This window comes from Phocoena sinus, chromosome 2, assembly GCF_008692025.1.
Source record: "Phocoena sinus isolate mPhoSin1 chromosome 2, mPhoSin1.pri, whole genome shotgun sequence".
Classification (NCBI taxonomy): Eukaryota; Metazoa; Chordata; class Mammalia; order Artiodactyla; family Phocoenidae; genus Phocoena; species Phocoena sinus.
Window position 1 is genome coordinate 58572401 of NC_045764.1, and position 13847 is coordinate 58586247.

The following is a 13847-nucleotide window of genomic DNA, read 5'->3' on the forward strand; positions in this document are numbered from 1 at the left end:
TAGAAGAAAAGCTTTCAGCTTTTCACCATTGAGTATGATGTTAGCTATGGACTTGTTGTATATGGCCTTTATTATGTTGAGGTATGTACCCTCTATATCTGCTTTGTTGAGAGTTTTTAATCATCAATGGATGCCGAATTTTGTCAAATGCTTTTCTACATCTATTGAGATGACCATATGATTTTTTTTGAATTTAAGTTGATATTTTTATTCAGCAGGTTCTTATTAGTTATTTATTTTATACATATTAGTGTATATATGTCAATCCCAATCTCCCAATTCATCCCACCAGCACCCCCCAACACCCCGCTTTCACCTCTTGGTGTCCATACATTTGTTCTCTCCATCTGTGTCAACCATATGATTTTTATCCTTCATTTTGTTAATGTGTATCACATTGATTGACTTCTGGATATTGAATCATCCTTGCATCCCTTGAATAAATCCTGCTTGACCATAGTGCATGATTGTTTAAATGTATTGTTAAATTTGGTTTGCTAATATCTTGTTGAGGATTTTTGCATCTATGTTCATCAGGGATATTAGTCTGTTATTTTCTTTTCTTGTGGCATCCTTGTCTGATTTTGGTATCAGGGTAGTGTTTGCCTTGTAAAATGAGTTTGGAAGTGTTCCTTCCTGTTTTTTGGAAGCGTTTGAGAAGGACTGGTATTAGTTCTTCTTTAAATGTTTGGTAGAATTCACCAGTGAAGTGCTTGTTTGGTCCTGGATTTTGTTTGTTGGGAGGAACAAAGTCTTAATTTTTAAAAAATAGACTATTCCTGGGAAAGTTATAAAACATCAAAAAGAAATAAGGAAAATAAGTGCAGTGGCATTGCACATTAAGTTTTATGTTTATTAAGAAAACTTATGGGGTAATTGTTCAAATAGCTTTTCTGAAGGGTATACCTATACTGTTTGTTATATTTTCTCAATTCTGATATACTACTATATTTGTACATATATTTCTCAGTCATTAGTCATAAAGAGGTTCTCTTTTAATAACAGCTTTATTGAGGTACAATTCAATATTGAAAGTGTATAATTCAGTGGATTTTACTATATTCACATGCAGCCATCACCACAGTTGATTTTAGAACATTTTCATATCACCCTCAAAGCACCCCCTCTCTAGGCAATCAAAAATCTGCTTTGTGTTTCTATAGATTTGCCTATTCTGGATATTTCATGTAAATGGAATCATATAATATGTGGTCTTTTGTGACAGGCTTCTTTTATTAGCATAATGTTTTCAAGGTTCATCTAGGTTCTAGCGTGCATCAGTAATTCACTCATTTTTATGTCCAAATAATATTCCATTAGATATACTATGTTTTATCCATTTATCATTTGATGGGCATTTGCATTGTTTCTACTTTTTGGCTATTATGAATAATGCTGCTATGAACATTCATATACAAGTTTTTGTATGGACGTCGGTTTTCATTTCTCGTGAGTATGTACCTAGGAGTGGAATTGCTAGGTCTTTGGTCACCCTTTAACTTTTTAGGAACTGCCAGACTGTTTTCCAAAGCAACAGTACAATTTTACATCCCCACTAGCAGTGTATGAGGGTCCCAATTTCTCCATATTTTTACCAACACTCGTTATTATCTGTGTTATTTATTATAGGCATCTTAGTGGGTATGATGTGGTATCTCATGGTTTTGATTTGCATCTTCCTGATGGCTAAAGGTTTTGAACATCTTTTCATGTACTTGGCCTTTCTTCTTTTAGATAACTTATCTATTTTAAAATTGGGTTGATTAGGTTGTTGGGTCTTTTATTATACAAGTCCCTTGTCAGATGTATGATTTGCAAAAACTTTCTCCTGGCTCCCTCTTTTTTTAAAATTTTATTTTCTTTATTTTTTTATATAGCAGGTTCTTATTAGTTATCCATTTTATCCATATTAGTGTATATATGTCAATCCCAATCTCCCAATTCATCACACCACCACCCACCACCATCACTTTCCCCCCTTGGTGTCCATACGTTTGTTCACTACATCTGTGTCTCAATTTCTGCCCTGCAAACTGGTTCATCTGTACCATTTTTCTAGGTTCCACATACATGTGTTAATATACAATATTTTTTTTTCTCTTTCTGATTTACTTCACTCTGCATGGCAGTCTCTAGATCCATCTACGGCTCTACAAATGACTCAATTTCATTCCTTTTTATGGCTGAGTAATATTCCACGGTATATATGTACCACATCTTCTAAAATCGTTCATCTGTCAATGGGCATTTAGGTTGCTTCCATGTCCTGGCTATTGTAAATAGTGCTGCAATGAACATTCGGGTGCATGTGTCTTTTTGAATTATGGTTTTCTCAGGGTATATGCCCAGTAGTGGGATTGCTGGATCATATGGTAATTCTATTTTTAATTTTTTAAGGAACCTCCATACTGTTCTCCATAGTGGCTGTACCAATTTACATTCCCACCAACAGTGCAAGAGGGTTCCCTTTTCTCCACACCCTCTCCAGCATTTGTTGTTTGTAAATTTTCTGATGATGCCCATTCGAACTGGTGTGAGGTGATACCTCATTGTAGTTTTGATTTGCATTTCTCTAATAATTAGTGATGTTGAGCAGCTTTTCATGTGCTTCTTGGACATCTGTATGGCTAAGACATTTTCTTTGGAGAAATGTCTATTTAGGTCTTCTGCCCATTTTTGGATTGGGTTGTTTCTTTTTTTTTTTTTTTTGCGGTACGTGGCCCTCTCACTGTTGTGGCCTCTCCCGTTGCGGAGCACAGGCTCCGGAAGCGCAGGCTCAGTGGCCATGGCTCACGGGCCCAGCCACTGCCTGGCATGTGGGATCTTCCCGGACTGGGGCACGAACCCGCGTCCCCAGCATCGGCAGGTGGACTCTCAACCACTGCGCTACCAGGGAAGCCCTGGGTTGTTTCTTTTTTAAATATGGAGCTGCATGAGCTGTTTATATATTTTGGAGATTAATCCTTTGTCCATTGATTCGTTTGCAAATATTTTCTCCCATTCTGAGGGTTGTCTTTTCGTCTTGCTTGTAGTTCCTTTTGCTGTGCAAAAGCTTTTAAGTTTCATTAGGTCCCACTTATTTTTGTTTTTATTTCCATTACTCTAGGAGGTGGGTCAAAAAAGATCTTGCTGTCATTTATGTCAAAGAGTGTTCTTCCTATGTTTTCCTCTAAGAGTTTTATAGTGTCTGGTCTTACATTTATGTCTCTAATCCATTTTGAGTTTACTTTATTTTTTAACATCTTTATTGGGGTATAATTGCTTTACAATGGTGTGTTAGTTTCTGCTTTATAACAAAGTGAATCAGTTATACATATACATATGTTCCCATATGTCTTCACTCTTGCGTCTCCCTCCCTCCCACCCTCCCTATCCCATTGAGTTTATTTTGTGTATGGTGTTAGGGAGTGTTCTAATTTCATTTTTTTACATGTACCTGTCCAGTTTTCCCAACGCCACTTATTGAAGAGGCTGTCTTTTCTCCATTGTATATCATTGCCTCCTTTGTCATAGATTAATTGACCATAGGTGTATGGGTTTATCTCTGGGCTTTCTATCCTGTTCTATGGATCTATATTTCTGTTTTTGTGCCAGTACCATATTGTCTTGACTACTGTAGCTTTGTTGTATAGTCTGAAGTCAGGGAGTCTTGATTCCTCCAGCTCTGTTTTTTCTCCCTCAAGACCACTTTGGCTATTTGGGGTCTTTTGTGTCTCCATACAAATTTTAAGATTTTTTTGTTCTAGTTCTGTAAAAAATGCCATTGGTAATTTGATAGGGATTGCACTGAATCTGTAGATTGCTTTGGGTAGTATAGTCATTTTCACAATATTGATTCTTCTAATCCAAGAACATGGTATATTTCTCCATCTGTTTGTATCATCTTTAATTTCTTTCATCAGTGTCTTATAGTTTTCTGCATACAGGTCTTTTGTCTTCCGAGGTAGGTTTATTCCTAGGCATTTTATTCTTTTTGTTGCAGTGGTAAATGGGAGTGTTTCCTTAATTTCTCTTTCAGATTTTTCATCATTAGTGTATAGGAATGCAAGAGGTTTTCTGTGCATTAATTTTGTATCCCACAACTTTACCAAATTCATTGATTAGCTCTAGTAGTTTTCTGGAGGCATCTTTAGGATTCTCTGTGTATTGTATCCTGTCATCTGCAGACAGTGACAGTTTTACTTCTTCTTTTCCTATTTGTATTCCGTTTATTTCTTTTTCTTCTCTGATTGCCAAGGCTAGGACTTCCAAAACTATGTTGCATAATAGTGGTGAGAGTGGACATCCTTGTCTTGTTCCTGATCTTAGAGGAAATGCTTTCAGTTTTTCACCATTGAGAATGATGTTTGCTATGGGTTTGTCGTGTATGGCCTTTATTATGTTGAGGTAGGTTCTCTCTATGCCCACTTTCTGGAGAGTTTTTATCATAAATGGGTGTTGAATTTTGTCAAAGCTTTTTGTGCATTTATTGAGATGATCATATGAGTTTTTTTTAAATTAATTAATTAATTTATTTGTTTTTTTATTTTTTTGTCTGCGTTGGGTCTTCCTTGCTGTGCGCGGGCTTTCTCTAGTTGTGAGCAGGGGCTACTCTTCGTTGCGGTGCATGGGCTCCTCATTGTCGTGGCTTCTCTTGTTGGGAGCACAGGCTCTAGGCACGCAGGCTTCAGTAGTTGTGGTGCATGGGCTCAGTAGTTGTGGCTTGCAGGCTCTAGAGCGCAGGCTCAGTAGTTGTGGCACACGGGCTTAGCTGCTCCGTGGCATGTGGGATCTTCCCGGACCAGGGCTTGAACCCGTGTCCCTTGCATTGGCAGGCAGATTCTTAACCACTGCGCCACCAGGGAAGTCAGATCATATGGTTTTTATTCTTCATTTTGTTAATATGGTGTTTCACATTGATTGATTTGCATATACTGAAGAATCCTTGCATCCCTGGGACAAATCCCACTTGATCATGGTATATGTACCTTTTACTGTGTCGTTGAATTCTGTTGGCTAGTATTTTGTTGAGGATTTTTGCATCTATATTCATCAGTGATATTGGTCTGTAATTTTCTTTTTTTGTAGTATCTTTGTCTGGTTGTGGTATCAGGGTGATGGTGGCCTCATGGAATGAGTTTGGGAGTGTTCCTTCCTCTGCAATTTTTTGGAAGAGTTTGAGAAGGATGGGTGTTAACTCTTCTCTAAATGTTTGATAGAATTCACCTGTGAAGCCATCTGGTCCTGGACTTTTCTTTGTTGGAAAATTTTTAATCACAGTTTCAATTTCATTACTTGTGATTGGTCTGTTCATATTTTCTATTTCTTTCTCGTTCAGTCTTGGAAGGTTATATCTTTCTAAGAATTTGTCCATTTCTTCCAGGTTGTCCATTTTACTGGCATAGAGTTGCTTGCAGTAGTGTCTTAGGATGCTTTGTATTTCTGCCATGTCTGTTGTAACTTCTCCTTTTTCATTTCTAGTTTTATTGATTTGAGTCCTCTCCCTCCTTTTTTTGATGAGTCTGGCTAAAGGTTTATCAATTTTGTTTGTCTTCTCAAAGAATCAGCTTTTAGTTTTATTGATCTTTGCTATTGTTTTCTTTGTTTCTATTTCATTTATTTCTGCTCTGATCTTTATGGTTTCTTTCCTTCTACTAACTTTGTGTTTTGTTTGTTCTTCTTTCTCTAGTTCCTTTAAGTGTAAGGTTAGATGATTTATTTGAGATGTTTGTTGTTTCTTGAGGTAGGATTGTACTGCTATAAACTTCCCTCTTAGAACTGCTTTTGCTGCATCCCATAGGTTTTAGATTGTCGTGTTTTCATTGTCATTTGTCTCTAGGTATTTGTTGCTTTCCTCTTTGATTTCTTCAGTGATCTCTTGGTTATTTAGTAACGTATTATTTAGCCTCTATGTGTTTGTGTTTTTTACGGTTTTTCCCTGTAATTGATTTCTAATCTCATAGCATTGTGGTCAGAAAAGATGCTTGATATGATTTCAATTTTCTTAATTTCACTAAGGCTTGATTTGTGACCCAAGATATGATCTATCCTGGAGAATGTTCCATGCGCACTTGAGAAGAAAGTGTAATCTGCTGTTTTTGGATGGAATGTCGTATAAATATCAATTAAATCTATCTGGTCTATTGTGTCATTTAAAGCTTGTGTTTCCTTATTAATTTTCTGTTTGGATGATCTGTCTGTTGGTGTATATGAGGTGTTAAAGTTCCCCACTATTATTGTGTTACTGTCAATTTCCTCTTTTATAGCTGTTAGCAGTTGCCTTATGTATTGAGGTGCTCCTATGTTGGGTGCATATATATTTATAATTGTTATATCTTCTTCTTGGAGTGATCCCTTGATCATTATTTAGTGTCCTTCCTTGTCTCTTGTAACATTCTTTATTTTAAAGTCTATTTTATCTGATATGAGTATTGCTACTCCAGCTTTCTTTTGATTTCCTTTGGCATGGAATATCTTTTTCCATCTCTTCATTTTCAGTCTGTACGTGTCCCTAGATCTGAAGTGGGTCTCTTGTAGACAGCATATGTATGGGTGTTTTTTTTGTATTCTTTCAGCAAACCTGTGTCTTTTGGTTGGAGCATTTAATCCATTTACGTTTAAGATAATTATCGATATGTATGTTCCTATTACAATTTTCTTAATTTTTTGGGTTTGTTTTTGTAGGTCCTTTTCTTCTCTTTTGTTTCCTACTTAGAGAAGTTCCTTTAGCATTTGTTGTAGAGCTTTGGTGGTGCTGAATTCTCTTAGTTTTTGGTGGTGCTGAATTCTCTTAGCTTTTGCTTGTCTGTAAAGCTTTTGATTTCTGCATGGAATCTGAATGAGGTCCTTTCCTGGTAGAGTAATCTTGGTTGTAGGTTCTTCCCTTTCATCACTTTAAGTATATCATGCCACTCCCTTCTGGCTTGTAGAGTTTCTGCTGAGAAATCAGCTGTTAACCTTATGGGAGTTCCCTTGCATGTTATTTGTTGTTTTTCCCTTGCTGCTTTCAGTAGTTTTTCTTTGTCTTTAATTTTTGCCAATTTGATTACTATGTGTCTCGGCGTGTTTCTCCTTGGGTTTATCCTGTATGGGACTTTTCTGCGCTTCCTGGACTTGGGTGGCTATTTCCTTCCCCGTGTTAGGGAAATTTTTGACTATGATCTCTTCAAATATTTTCTCGGGTCCTTTCTCTTTCTCTTCTCCTTCTGGGACCCCTATAATGTGAATGTTGTTGCATTTAATGTTGTCCCAGAGGTCTCTTAGGCTGTCCTCATTTCTTTTCATTCTTTTTTCTTTATTCTGTTCTGCAGCAGTGAATTCCACCATTCTGTCTCCCAGTTCACTTATCTGTTCTTCTCCTTCAGTTATTCTGCTATTGATCCCTTCTAGTGTATTTTTCATTTCAGTTATTGTATTGTTCGTCTCTGTTTGTTCTTTAATTCTTCTAGGTCTTTGTTGAACATTTCTCACATCTTCTTGATCTTTGCCTCCATTCTGTTTCCAAGGTCCTAGATCATCTTTACTATCATTATTCTGAATTCTTTTTCTGGAAGGTTGCCTATCTCCACCTCATTTAGTTGTTTTTCTGGGATTTTGTTTTGTTCCTTCATCTGGTACATAGCCATCTGTGTTTTCATATTGTCTGTTTTTCTGCGAATGTGGTTTTTGTTCCACAGGCTGCAGGATTGTAGTTGTTTTTGCTTTTGCTGACTGCCCTCTGGTGGATGAGGCTATCTAAGAGACTTGCAAGTTTTCTGATGGGAGGGACTGGTAGTGGGTAGAGCTGGCTGTTGCTCTGGTGGGCAGAGCTCAGTAAAACTGCTTGTCTGATGGGTGGGGCTGGGTTCCCGACCTGTTTGTTGTTTGGCCTGAGGCGACCCAACACTGGAGCCTAAACAGGCTCTTTGGTGGGGCTAATGGTAGACCCTGGGAAGACTCATGCCACGGAGTATTTCCCAGAACTTCTGATGCCAGTGTCCTTGTTCTCACAGTGAGCCACAGCCACCCCCCACCCCTGCAGGAGACCCTCTAACACCAGCAGGTAGGTCTGGTTCAGTCTCCTATGGGGTCACTGCTCCTTCCCCTGGGTCCCGATGCGCACACTACTTTGTGTGTGCCCTCCAGGAGTGGAGTCTCTGTTTCCCCCAGTCCTGTTGCAGTCCTGCAATCAAGTCCTGCTAGCCTTCAAAGTCTGATTCTCTAGGAATTCCTCCTCGCATTGCTGGACCTCCAGGTTGGGAAGCCTGACATGGGGCTCAGAACCTTCACTCCAGTGGGTGGACTTCTGTGGTGTAAGTGTTCTCTATTTTGTGAGTCACCCATCCAGCAGTTATAGGATTTGATTTTATTGTGATTGTGCCCCTCCTGCCATCTCATTGTGGCTTCTCCTTTGTCTTTGGATGTGGGGTATCTTTTTTGATGAGTTCCAGTGTCTTCCTGTTCATGATTGTTTACCAGTTAGTTGTGATTCTGGTGCTCTCGCAGGAGGGAGTGAGAGCACGTCCTTCTACTCTGCCATCTTGAGCCAATCTCCCCTCATTTCCTCTTTAAGTAGTGAGGGAAGAAAAACTACTCTTAAGTAACTACTGTGATCAATACTAAGTATTATACTTTAGGAATGCCAAACTAAGGAAATGATTCCTACGTTCCAGGATATTGGTTTCTTTGGTGACCCAAGACTTACGTGACATAATTGAAAAATAATGCAGAACAGTATGATATAAATGAGAATAGTATAGTATAAATGCCCCTGGATTCCAAGGAACCTAGGTTGAAAGTGATTGATTTAAAGTATTTATTTTGAGTAGGATGAGCACACGTTCACTATTCACAACAACTTTTTTCTTATATGTACAAATTTATTTATTTTTGCCTGCATTGGGTCTTCACTGCTGTGTGCGGGCTTTCTCTAGTTGCAGTGAGCAGGGGCTACTCTTCGTTGTGGTGCGCGGGCTTCTTATTGTGGTGGCTTCTCTTGTTGTGGAGTGCGGGCTCTAGGCATGTGCGCTTCAGTAGTTGTGGCATGTGAGCTCAGTAGTTGTGGGCTCTAGAGTGGACTCTAGAGTGCAGACTCAGTAGTTGTGTCACACAGGCTTAGTTGCTCCATGGCATGTGGGATCTTCTTGGACCAGGGCCCCAAGCTTTTTCCCCTGAATTGTCAGGCAGATTCTTTTTTTTTTTTTTTTTTTTTTTTTTTTTTTTTTTTGGTGGTACGTGGGCCTCTCACTGTTGTGGCCTCTCCCGTCGTGGAGCACAGGCTCTAGACGTGCAGGCTCAGCGGCCAGGGCTCACGGGCCCAGCCGCTCCACGGCATGTGGGATCTTCCCAGACCGGGGCACGAACCCGCGTCCCCTGCATCGGCAGGCGGACTCTCAACCGCTGCGCCACCAGGGAAGCCCTCAGGCAGATTCTTAACCACTCCACCACCAGGGAAGTCCTCACAGCAACTTTCAAAATATAATTTTTTAGTTTGATTCACTTTCTATAGAATTTAGCTTATATACAGTATCACATTTTTGGAGCCAGTCCTTACTACTGGGCTGTAAATGTGGATGCTGTCTTTGATTACTAGTGTATTTCCAGCATTTGGCATGGTGCCTGATACAAGGCACATTCTGTTAAATGTTTGTTGAATGAATGAATGAACAAACACTGGTGTGGGCTTGAGGTCTCGGCATGTGATATTAAGCTCTTTTAGAAAGTTGTCACAAGGTGGAAGATGTTAGGGTGGAAAGTGCAAAAGGTAGAGGGGAGGCCTTCAGAGCTCTGCCACTGATGAGCTCTGTAGCACTGGCCTTTCTGGTCATATATCCTCATTTGTGAAGTGAGGGAATGTATTGGATCATCTCCCTCTTAATATTTTGAGGTTTATGAGCAGTATAAGCTTAAAACATTTAGAACCAATTAAAGAAACATGACTTCTAACTAGAATTTGAGTGCACCATTAAGGTTTTGTGCTAAAATACCACCTGGCATTTCTGTAAAGTTGTGCTAAGAAAATGGTATTTCTAGTATTGGATGTACTAAGAAGGTATTCACAAGGTAGTATCTTAAGTGTTCTCATTAAGTAGAATGTTAGGATAAATTTATCATTTTATTTATTTATACCCTATCTACTTTCTTTCAAACAAAATTTGAGGTGGCAATTCAAGTTAGTATTTTTTCCCGTAAGGCAAAGTTTCCTTAGATTCTGTTAAAAAACAATTTTGTTATCTCTGTCCTTTAAACAACCTTAAACTTTTGTTGTTTCCATTTTAAAATAGGATCAGAATAGGAGAAATGGTTCAGTAATGTTATTTTAACTTGAACCTCTGAAATTAACAGCTTTTGAACATTAAAGAGAATGCCTCTCTAGTGTATAACATTCTAACTGAACTGAACTATCTCCAGTGCTGTACATTTCAGCATAAGGAGGCTTTTACAGAGGCATGGCACAAACTCTATGATATTTATAGATCAAATCAAATATCTTAAATTGCCCAGGGAAGCAAGACATAAACTCTGAGGGGTAAGCTGCTCTATTCATGAAGAAATAAGCAGTGAAAGAAAATCAGGGAATGGGTTTCCTCTAGCTAGAGTAACCAGATACTTTTTAATAGCTCCAAATAGAAAACATGGTCTATCACAACAAAAAGAGAAGATTTTGTGAAAGTGCTAATTTTCTGTTAAATCATTTCTTTTAGGTTAGAGAAAGGCCAACACTAGCTACTCTAAATCCCTGTGTATATACTTTATGATAAATAAGCCAGTGACATTTTGTTTTAAATAAATGTTTTTTCTTTGTAAAATCATGAGTCTTGAGTAAATGTCATCCTTGAATTTCACACATTCCACATTTCCTTAATAGAGACTCCAGTGTCCATAAAACACTGAAAACTCATTTCTTTAAAGAGGCTTACTTAAGTTTATTAGAAGTGTAAACATAACTGTGATCCATAAATCTAACCAGTCTTTGGCTTATGGCATCTAAAACTTTTTAAATTTTATCTTTTTTTTTTTAAGTCTTAGGCCCTAAGGTAATTGTATACAAACGTATAGCAAACAAATGTATGACAAATCTGAAAAATTTGTTCAATATTTATATATTTGTATATTAAAAGCATGTAAATTAAAGCATGTTTATTTTACATTTATAGTTGATCAATAAACTTTAATATATCTGTTTTCTAGGTTTGGAATTTTATGACAAGCAACCCCCCTAGCCCTGGTAATTTAAAAGCTTTTGTTACTCAGATTTTAAATTACTCTGTATTAAGTACTGAGTGCTTCTTTCGGAATTCAGCATATTTCCATGTGAATAATCTGATTTAACTAAGAAATATACCTGAACCAGAGTGTCCCTTATTGATCACAAACATTTTTAAATCTCCTTCATTTTAAAATCACCTTTGACAATAGCCTAAATAATACTTTGGTTCATTAGTAATGCAAAACTTTTTTAAAGTAGAGGTATTTGGTGGGAGAGAAGCCAATCCACTAACTTTTAAAAATTTGTTATACAGGATTAGCTGAACCATCCTTTGTTGCCAAACATGAAGATAGTTTGTTTAAGGATTTATTTCAAGACTACGAGAGATGGGTTCGTCCAGTGGAACACCTGAATGACAAAATAAAAATAAAGTTTGGCCTTGCAATATCTCAATTAGTGGATGTGGTAGGTGTGCATATCATTCCATATTCAATTTCACACAGGTCTGTGGAGAGCGTATTGTGTGCCCAGGCACCGTGCTCGGCTGCAAAGATTACAAAGTTGAATGAACATAGTCCTTTTCCTCCAGGAACTCACCAGGGAAAAACAATTATTACACCACAGACATAGGAATGCTGTATGTTTATATAATCTTGTGTAGTTTAGAAATCATTTTATCTCATTTGGTAATTAAAATAGGTCTATTTTTTAATAAATTCAAAGATATTAAACCCTTTATATGGAAGTTTCTCCTTAAATATGTTAAAAAATATAACCAAAAAGTCAAAAAATTTAAAAGAAAAAACCCAAGAGTTAGAGTTGTAGATTTTTAGGACCGAAAAGGGATCTCAACAGATCATTGCCTCAGTATCACACTTAAAACATTTCTTAGGTTTTTCCATGTGACATTTACCAGGTAGTAAATTCCCCATTGTCACTTGTTCTTATTGTCAAGAGATTATTTCTATTTTAAACTAAAAGGTTCACGCTAATTTTTAAACTAGTTTCTTCTTTTTCTGATCATGTCAATCAATAATTGTTTCCCTGTTGTGTTCCCAATATAGTCAAATATGTGTGTGTGTATGTATGGATGGATACAGATAACATTTATAGGTGTGCCTTTATTTTCTGATTAGAGAAGCAATGCATGATTTTTGGAAAGAATTTAGGAAGTTCAAAAAAATATGAATAAGAAAATAAAACTTGACTGTAATTCTACCACCCAGAAATGACCATTGGTAACATTTTGTTGTGTTTCTTGCCAGTTTTTTCTTTGTGAATATGTTACAAAATTGAAGTATTATTTTAGATATAATTTTGATTACTGCTTTTTCCCCTATTGTTACATGATGAACATTTTCTTATTATATAATCTTCAAATGTAATTTTTAATGGCTGTATTTCATTTATAATTTATTTAAACATTCTCTTATTGTTGGCAGAAGCTTGTTCCCAATTTTTCCTATTATAAAGGACAATGATGAATATTTGTACATAAATGTTTGCATTTCTCCTTTCCTTAAGAAAGGTGATGAATCAAAGGATATACATTTTTGAAGTCTGTTGACTGATATATGTAACCTAATTGCTTCCAGAAAGATCAATGAATATGGACTCTGTGCTTGATCCTTTGCTAGGCAATACAGGAAGATTTTAAATATAAATTAAACATAGGGAAGTAGGAAGTAAGTCAGTAGGGCTTGCTTTCAACTTTTCTTTCTAGCTGGGACTGTCAGCATGTAAATGGAGTAAGTGTAGAATGCTGCAGTACTAAATCGTGATGTCACAGAGATCTGGGATTTCAGATCTTGATGATTGAGATTATCAAAGAAGCCTGGGTAGAAGAAGTGGCACTTGAGCTGGGCTTGTGCTAAGTGTAGGATCTGGCATGCAGAGAGGAAAGAACTTTAATAACAAGGAACAGTATAATCACAGGTACATAAGCGATACTGAGCCTTTTTGTTCGGCTGTTTAGATCGATGGTCTGACTGGATGGTAGAGGAGGTGAGGAGTGATGCCTGTGTGCCACTGTGCCTTTGCTCCTGCCATTGCTTCTGTTTGGAGAACTTTCCTTCTCAGCACAAGCCATTTATCCTTCAAGGCCAAATTCATCTGTCAGACTCTGAAATCCGAACTTCCTAAGACAATCTCTCTTCTGTTCCAGTTACACTGACTGGCACTCATGTGCTGGCAGGGCTGCCTCAAAGCAGAGTGAGCTTTAGTCCTGTGTCTGTCCCAGAGCCCAGCATGGTGTCTGGCACGTAGTAAATGCTGAGTGAATGAGAGATCTGATGGGTAACAGACATGGTAAAAGCAGTATTTTAAGAGGATCAATAAGATAATTAAATATGTGGCTTCAAAGAGTGAAAGATTAGAAGCTTGAGAGGCAAGTTAGACCAAATACAGGAAGGAACAGGACTTGACCACTGAATATGGAGGGAAGCGTCTTATTTTGAAGCCTAGGTGGTTAGAAGGGTAACCAATTTGAAAGAGAAAATTGGTTGTTATGGGGGCAGGGCAGAGAAGACGATGGGTTTGCTTTTGGTATGAGGTCATTGTGGTCCATTCAAAAGAAAATGTTCACTGAGGGACTTGGAAGGACAAGACTGGCTCCGAGGTGAGAGACAAGGCTGAGGATGTCGGTTTGGAATTGCTGGCCTGGGGATGATTGTTGAAAACT

The 13847-nt window shown here is 37.7% G+C and overlaps 1 protein-coding gene across 1 annotated transcript in view; it reads left to right on the plus strand.

Annotated features, from left to right (window-relative positions):
- Window positions 1-13847, plus strand: part of CHRNA5 (cholinergic receptor nicotinic alpha 5 subunit) — a 60490-nt gene that overhangs the window by 36608 nt on the left and 10035 nt on the right. The window contains exon 2 of the mRNA XM_032624581.1: window positions 11481-11632. Coding sequence (XP_032480472.1) covers window positions 11481-11632 — 152 coding nt within the window. The remainder of the gene's footprint in view (window positions 1-11480; window positions 11633-13847) is intronic.